The sequence below is a fragment of the Zerene cesonia genome, chromosome 19, assembly GCF_012273895.1.
Source record: "Zerene cesonia ecotype Mississippi chromosome 19, Zerene_cesonia_1.1, whole genome shotgun sequence".
NCBI classification, from domain to species: domain Eukaryota; kingdom Metazoa; phylum Arthropoda; class Insecta; order Lepidoptera; family Pieridae; genus Zerene; species Zerene cesonia.
The window spans coordinates 10,234,168-10,242,320 of record NC_052120.1 but is presented as its reverse complement, the minus strand read 5'-3'; the positions used below and the strand labels follow the sequence as shown (position 1 = coordinate 10,242,320).

Sequence of the window (8,153 nt, the reverse complement as noted above, 5' to 3'; positions counted from 1 at the left end):
CCCCCCCCCCCCCCTCCTTCGATCTCGATCATTTTTGCTGAATTTGAAAACATCTTCCCACCAAACAAATGTATACTGACTTATTTTGTAGTACAAATATTTGTTACTATTGTCTCACCTTCTATCGAACTGCCATTTACGAGCAGCGTTATCTACGACACGCGCACATAATGATGTGTAAATAGTAACCGTTGGCCTGCGTGCGATGTGTGTGTGCAGAACAAGCAGGAGTTCTTCTACAGCGAGCTGCGCGGGCGGCACGCGCGGCAGCCGCACGACAAGCTGGCGCTGCGCGTGCGCCGCGCCGACCTGCTGCGCTCCAGCCTCAAGGCCACCAAGCACTTCACGCTCGCCGACTGGTGCAAGAACTTCGACGTCGCCTTCCACGGCGAGCAGGGTGAGCCCGCTGCGTGCGCACACCACGCATTAGTCTGTGTAGCGGCTTTGTCATTTTTTCTTTTAATTTTTTGATTATGCGAGAATAGATTATTAATTTAAAAAATATCTTATGTATACTGTAAAATTATAGTTTTTGTGTCTACTCTGTGCAATGTCATGAACTAGAACAGCGGAACTGCGCCACGGTTTCTTTGCAACATTAATCTTATATCTTTAAACAAGCAATTATTGTGTATATATATATATGTATAATAGGAATCTCGGAATCGGCTCCAACGATTTTCATGAAATTTAGTATATAGGGGGTTTTGGGGGCGACAAATCGATCTAGCTAGGAATTTTTTTAGAAAATGTCATATTCGTGTTTTATCGACTTAAACTTACTTGCGTTTGAGTAGTCCTAATTTATGATGACTCTTCCTGACATCTATTGGCGAATAATAATACTATAAATGCGAAAATTTGTGAGGATGGATGCATATGTATGCGTGCGTCTGTTACTCTTTCACGCAAAAACTACTGAACCGATTGCAATGAAATTTGCTTTGTAGATAGCTGGACAACTGAAATAACAGATAGGCACTTTTTATACCGATATTCCTACGGGATACGGACTTACGCGGTTTCGACCGCGGGTCACAGCTAGTATATTATTGAAGCGAGAGTTAGCGAGTGAGCGCGTGTCGTTGTGGTGCGCAGGCGTGGACTGGGGCGGCGTGCGGCGCGAGTGGTTCTCGCAGGTGTGCGGCGCGCTGTTCGACGCGCGCGCCGGCCTCTTCGTGTCCTACACCGACTCGCCCGCCGGCCTCGTGCACCCCAACCCCGACCGCCCGCCGCACCTCAAGGTGCCCCCCCCACTGCACCAGGCCCTACAGCAGGCTAGCGAGCAGACGGTCACCTGATGCTAAGTGCTCCACGTCGCCCAGTTACACGCACAATACCAGGGGTATGATGCGTGCGTTGTCGGCCTTTAAGAAAGGAGTAAACTCTTTTCTTGAAAGTCCCCATATCGTAAACGTTTGGAAACACTGCATGCGCAAGCTGATTCCAAATTTCCGTAGTACGAGGCAAAAAGTTTCTCTTAAAACGAACCGTTGAGGATCGCCAACTGTCCAGGTGGTGTGGATGGTATTTCAGCCTGTGACGTGCGGGACGTTGGTGGAATTCAGCAGCAGGGAGCGTTCCAAACAATTCCTCAGAGCACTCCCCGTGATAGATGCGATAGAGGACGCATAAAGATGCGACATCTCTACGCAAAGACAAAGAATCAAGCCGATCGGTGAGACTTGGCTCATTAACGAGTCATGGACAGATCTACCCGCGTGGTCAGTAGATCGTGACCCAAGCCATTCTGCATGGTGGGCATTAAAATCGCCGAGGACAACGATTTCAGCAGCGGGAGTCTGTTATGGGGTAAATTTCTATTTAAAACCGCTGCCATGATTCTTAAAAGGGAGAGAGAAGAGATGGGCTTCCGGACTTCTCACTCACCAACGCGAAACGCAAAAAATGCTTCACGCCGGTTTTCTGTGAGTTAGTGGTTCTGCCCCGGACGAACTACGGCCCATTCGTGCTACATATAGAGTTTATATATGGCTGTAGCTCTACCCCTCTAAGAAATTGATCGCCAGAGCCTCGTTTGTTAATCAGCAAGGTGCAACAGGAGCAGGCGAAGTTGGCTTTGGCCATTAGGTTTTATATGGCCATTACACCCCAAATGGTCTCACTGAATCTATCTATTTCATTATATTTCATTTCATATTATATATATATATATATATATATAAGTGATCAGTTGTTTACATTGAGAGAGAAGTTACCGTCTCGAAGGACCAATGACTTCTGTTCTAGCAAGGTTTTGTCTATAGAATTTGTTCTAGCAAAATTATTAAGAAATATTCAATTTCAAGAACTTTTCTGCTTTGATTAGAAAAATATCATCTCGAAAGACCATACATTGTTGTGTCAATGTTTGATTTATCAATATGAAAAACTAATGCTAATGTTAGTACTTAAATCATAAATAAATGAAGATCAATAGCTAATATAGCTTGTGTCAAGTGACAAGTGTGGCAATACTGAGTGGGTCTAAATGAGCGCTCGTGTGCAGCTGAAGCACTTCGAGTTCGCGGGCAAGGTGGTGGGCAAGTGCCTGTACGAGAGCGCGCTGGGCGGCTCGTACCGCCAGCTCGTGCGCGCGCGCCTCGCCCGCTCCTTCCTCGCGCACATCATCGGCCTGCGCGTGCACTACAAGGTGGGCGCACGCACACACACACAGACACAGACACAGACAAACTTTGTTGGAATATTTTTTCTTAAATTCTCTTTACTCTATATTATTCCCTTCTTTCTTTCAAACGATGCGTAACGGTGCAAAATATGCTTTAGGTGCCAATAGTCAAATAAATACATAAATCAACTTTAGTAACCAAATGCGGGTACCTATAATTTGTAGGAATTTAACTCTGTCTGCTCTAAGGTCCTGTCTATTGTAAGTCTATTCTAATGCCGCTCTATCCGGCTTGCAATATAGAGTCAACAAAAAAATAGTCAACAGTCTCAGTCAGTTTCCAAACGCCTTCATCACACCATGACTTATTATCTATTACTAAACATATTTTTATAATATTTTTCCACTTTTTCAGTACTTCGAGCAAGACGATCCAGAGCTATATCTGTCCAAGATCAAGTACATCCTGGAAACTGACCTGGATGCGGCAGAAGCGGCTCCCGAGATATATTTCTCTGATGATGTTTACGATTCCACGGGAAAGCTAAAGGAGACCAAGGAACTGGTGCCCAATGGTGCATCTATACGGGTGAGATAAGTAACGTGCGCAATCGGTTAAGACAATTATTAAGATTGTAATTTTGATTAAAATTATATGACAGAAAAAGTTCTCATCTGTACTGTAATATTATTTTTTGTGTAACTGTTTAAAAAATTGTTTTAAAGTCTTGTGGAAAGTAAGCTTAGGCTTAGGTTTTTCATACTCGTTTACATTGTACATTCATTTATGAACTATGAGTCCTATCGAGCTGAAATGTGTGGCGTGTCCGGGTGCAGGTGTCAAACAGCACGAAGATGCAGTACCTGGACGCGCTGGCGCAGTGGCGGCTGGCGGGCCGCTGGCGCGCCGAGAGCGACGCCTTCCTGCGTGGCCTCACCCTGCTCGTGCCCGACAACTTGCTCGCCATCTTTGATGAGAACGAGCTCGAGGTGAAGTATAGATGATGATGGAGGGATATGAGGCATTATACCTGGGTGGCATGGTGCTATTGCAATTTTTGAGCGTGGTCCTTCGAGCCGGAAGTTCAAAAATTGTTCGATATAGTTTTCTTACACTAAAAAGAATTTTGTCTGGTATAATATTTTGTTGAAACTACGTTGTTTATTTTAAATCGAGTTTAAATTGCCGTAGTCCTTCGAGTCCGATTGAAGTTTATTTAATGAAAGTAAAATGCTGGTCTTCATTGATCTCTACGCGTATTGTATTCGGGCTGAGCGGGCGGTGCGTGCGCAGCTGCTGATGTGCGGCACGGGCGAGGTGTGCGTGGCGGACTGGCGCGCGCACGCGCTGGTGGCGGGCGCGGGCCGGGACTTCGAGCGGCGCCTCGCGTGGCTGTGGGCCGCGCTCAACAACTTCACCAACGAGGAGCGCGCCCGCCTGCTGCAGTTCACCACGGGCTGCTCGCAGCTGCCGCCCAACGGCTTCCAGGTGATGTGTGTGTGTGTGTGTGTGTGTGTGTGTCTGTGTGTAGTGTGTCATGTCGCACTTCGAGCGGCGCCTCGCGACCGTCCATTCTAAAATAGATATGACATCCGCAGGACCTGAACCCGCGGTTCCAGATAACGGCGGCGCCCACGTTCGGCGCGCTGCCCACGGCGCACACGTGCTTCAACCAGCTGTGCCTGCCCGACTACGACTCGTACGAGCAGCTCGTGCGCGCGCTGCTGTGGGCCATCAACGAGGGCGGCGAGGGGTTCGGCATGATCTGAACCATTCATTGTACCAATATATTACATGCCCCGTCATCGATTTGAGAATCGAAGATCAGAGGTTTCCTGGGTTACTGGGTCTATTAGAGGAACGCTGTTGTCGTCATTCAGGAATGTTACATATAACGTTACCTAGGAAGCTTTGCATTTTATAACAACCAAGCTACATTGATTTTGGTAAAAAAAATTACATTTCAACACTGTACCTTATAATATTATATAATCATATGATCTGTTTAAAAAAGAAATATCGAAGATCCTAATATTGTACCTTGTGGTACTCCAATATATAATTTATGGATGACGTTGTGATATAACTTAAAAGACGTGCATTTATTTTTAAAGCATTTGTTGTTTGTTTTTGGTTTTTTTTCCGTCGTTCTTTAGTTATAGCTTTAGCTGATAAATAAATAGAGCATTACCTAAAAATACTAGATATAGCTTGATAGAACTGGCAGCAACTGTAACCAAAGCGTATAAATCTAGTCATAATTTATTGAATGAACTATTTCATTTGAAATACATCAGAGACTGTAACCGTGAGATGGCTGCGGCTTTATTAGAGCTCTAAAACCAACTTGTCTGTAAGTCAATGTCTCATCAAAATATATATATATATATATATATATATATATATATATATATATATATATATATATATATATATATATATATATATATATATATATATATATATATATATATATATAATATAAATGCGTTCATACGAAATAATCACGTATTATTGTTTGCTCAGTATTGTGTTTGTATGTATATTTTACTAATAACTTATTTATTTTATCATATTTTTACGACAATTCTAACATATATTTGCTGTATAATACTTTTACACAATAACATAACAATGTAGAACGTGTTATGACATCACTATAAATAATTGCGTGAGGAATTGAATACAACTGACAATAAATGATGTCAAATTAACGACGATGAGGTGTAAATAAAAATCTCGGACGGTTATTAGATAAATAATATTAAGATCTATTCTCAGGTGATATAGAAGTACTATCTAGTCCTCCATACTATATGACTCATAAACACCCGTTTAGAAATATGACTTAAAGACGGGTGTGACGTAAAGAGACAGTAAATAATGACTCCATTGATATTAGAGAAAGTGTTGTCTCTATCACATACAGACTATGTGGCGTAAGAGAGAATGGGACAAAACAGTGGAATTAAATTACGTTTAAGGGGGAAAGTTGTTATAATGCTAAAGGCGTTATTTGTTCATAGATAGATAAATAGATCGATATTTTGCTTCGCCTAAATGAAAACCCCAAGACGTACGTTTAGGTTGTTTATGGAATAAATAGTTGTTACACGTGACGTTATCAGAGTTCAAATTGGTATTTTCATGCAATATTTATCTCTTTTATGCTTTATAGCTACGAGAGCTATAATGTCAAACACACTGATTTAAACAAAGCATAGACACGTGTAACGACTCCATGCGGCGTGATAGAGTGGCTAACCTCGGTCCATAGATAATAGAAAGTAGAGTGTAGGAATAGATAATAGAGTCGCAATACATTGGTTGTATTTACGGGGTGTAGAACATATTTCTTGTGATATTCTTTAAATTATTTTTCTTTAGATAAAATACTAGATAAGAACTTGAATTTATACAATACTGTTCTCAATATATTAATTGATATTTATTTAAGTAATTGTGACACTAATTTAAATAAATGTTGCGCACCTGTCTTTTGTCGTGATTTTTGACTTTCAATGTGATTTATTCTTATGTGCGTTTTAAAATGTTTTATTATTTATAATATTTTTTTTTTTTGCATTCAACAAAGCTAACAAGATTATGTGGACAAATAGCATACCAATTTGTATTAGCGAGATAATCAATATCGATTTAATATGTATAATATGACGTACATTTACTTAAAAATAATATTTGGAACGCTTATATTTAATGTGTTTGGTTTCTACAAATTAGAATTTTTAAATGAATAATCTTGATAAGTGTCCTCAATAAGTAAAATATCTTTATTTTTTATTAATTTTTGATTCAATATGCCTTAAATGATGAGATACTTACAGTCTTTATTCAGTAGTACATTTACATTGATCAATATTTATTTCTGTGATGTATGTTCGTTGTGAATTAAAAAAAGCAATATAAAAGACATCGTAATTAGTTGCGAATTCATATGAAATTATAACAAATGTATTTTTTATTTTCTAGCCTAATCATTATCGAGCCTACAAGCGAATTTATTTATTTATATTAAAGCTTTAATGCACTATCGTGAGTAAGTATTGTATAAAGATTAAATGTAAATTATATCGTTAATTTATTTTCACTTGTCTAACTCACGAACTTAAGTATGTCAAAGATTTCTAGTCACTTGAAATGTTTATTAGGTATTTATTCCAATGGGTGGATTGTTATTTTTTCTATAGGAAATAGGAAAATTATTATTTGTCTATAGGAAAGTGCGTTTATTGATGACTATAGTAATACACGTTTTAAATGAAGTTCTTCAATCTGGTATACTTTGATATTAGTATGAACGTGAAAATGTTTTGGTTAATTTAATTCTCTATTACTGAAATATTATAATTTGTTAATATCAAAGATCCTCGATATGAAGCCGGCCAACAACTAATATGGCCTCTAAGTGAAGATTATTTGCAATAAGAAATACTGCCAAGAAATATGAATTGCGAATAAATCTGTTATAATCAATAGCTGTTTAAATTTTAAATCATTCCAAACGTTACGTTGTGGTAGATTATTAGAATTTTAAGACTGAATAAATAAATTACGAGATGAAGTATATCTTATTTATATTTCCTAGTACCTACCTAAACCGAGATATTCAAATAATACTTTAAATCCGAACTGTAATTTTAACCGACAGATAACCAAAGCAGAACATACCTAGCATTTATGAAACCGACCCGCTATCCAAAATTAATGATACTAATAGCAAATCATGAACCAGCGCCAACAGTTTATTTTGTAAAAAGATTTTATAATTTTGATGATTCCGTTTAAATTTAAATAATCTAGTTGTCCTTATATAAATGAGAAATGATGAGCTAACTGCGTGTAGTCCTAATGTTAGGTAGTTCCTAATGGGCAATCAATGTACCTTCAGGGATACATTGTTATATTTGGTACATCGGACAATGTAAACTGTAAGCTGAGATTTTGAGACTATTTTTTTGGACGCAGAAGCAGAAGATACCCATCGCATGTTTAATATCTATGGATAATGTAAACGGTGTCCAAGATTCTTAATGAACGTAGAAATAAATAAAAGCAGAGTTACTTATAAATTGCTTTATTATAAACATCAGCATAGCAACTACAAGTTCTTAAAAAGCTATATAAACTTACATAACAACCGTAACTTTCATTATTAAAAAATGTACCAATACATACTCACCAAAACTTACAATACAATCTTATAAAAATTACCAATAACGCAATAACAATTATAAGATAAAATAGAAATAAATAATGAAACGCGTCAAAATTGCGCGCGTAAAATTTACATGATTCACAATTCACATTCCAATTTCCATAGAATATGCTGCTACATAGATAAAAAATAAACATGGCGCATACAAATAATCGTTTTTTTTATGCAAATGTTGCGTTCGCAGAAATTGTCACAAAAGGTAGTTAAGATGTCCACTTGCATCATTAATTCTGTTTTACATACAAGTACATCCGTAACACTATAATTAGATATTTATTAAACGAACT

The 8,153-nt window shown here is 38.5% G+C and overlaps 1 protein-coding gene across 2 annotated transcripts in view; it reads left to right on the top strand.

Annotated features, from left to right (window-relative positions):
• The window catches only part of LOC119834588 (apoptosis-resistant E3 ubiquitin protein ligase 1), a 31,667-nt gene extending 26,661 nt beyond the window's left edge, over positions 1–5,006 (top strand). For both annotated transcript variants that reach the window (XM_038358984.1, XM_038358985.1), the window contains exons 11-17: positions 220–397; positions 1,099–1,244; positions 2,510–2,653; positions 3,045–3,218; positions 3,467–3,619; positions 3,924–4,118; positions 4,229–5,006. In XM_038358984.1, the coding sequence (XP_038214912.1) occupies positions 220–397; positions 1,099–1,244; positions 2,510–2,653; positions 3,045–3,218; positions 3,467–3,619; positions 3,924–4,118; positions 4,229–4,399 (1,161 nt within the window). In that variant the 3' untranslated portion in view covers positions 4,400–5,006. The remainder of the gene's footprint in view (positions 1–219; positions 398–1,098; positions 1,245–2,509; positions 2,654–3,044; positions 3,219–3,466; positions 3,620–3,923; positions 4,119–4,228) is intronic.
• The last annotated feature ends 3,147 nt before the right edge of the window (positions 5,007–8,153 follow it).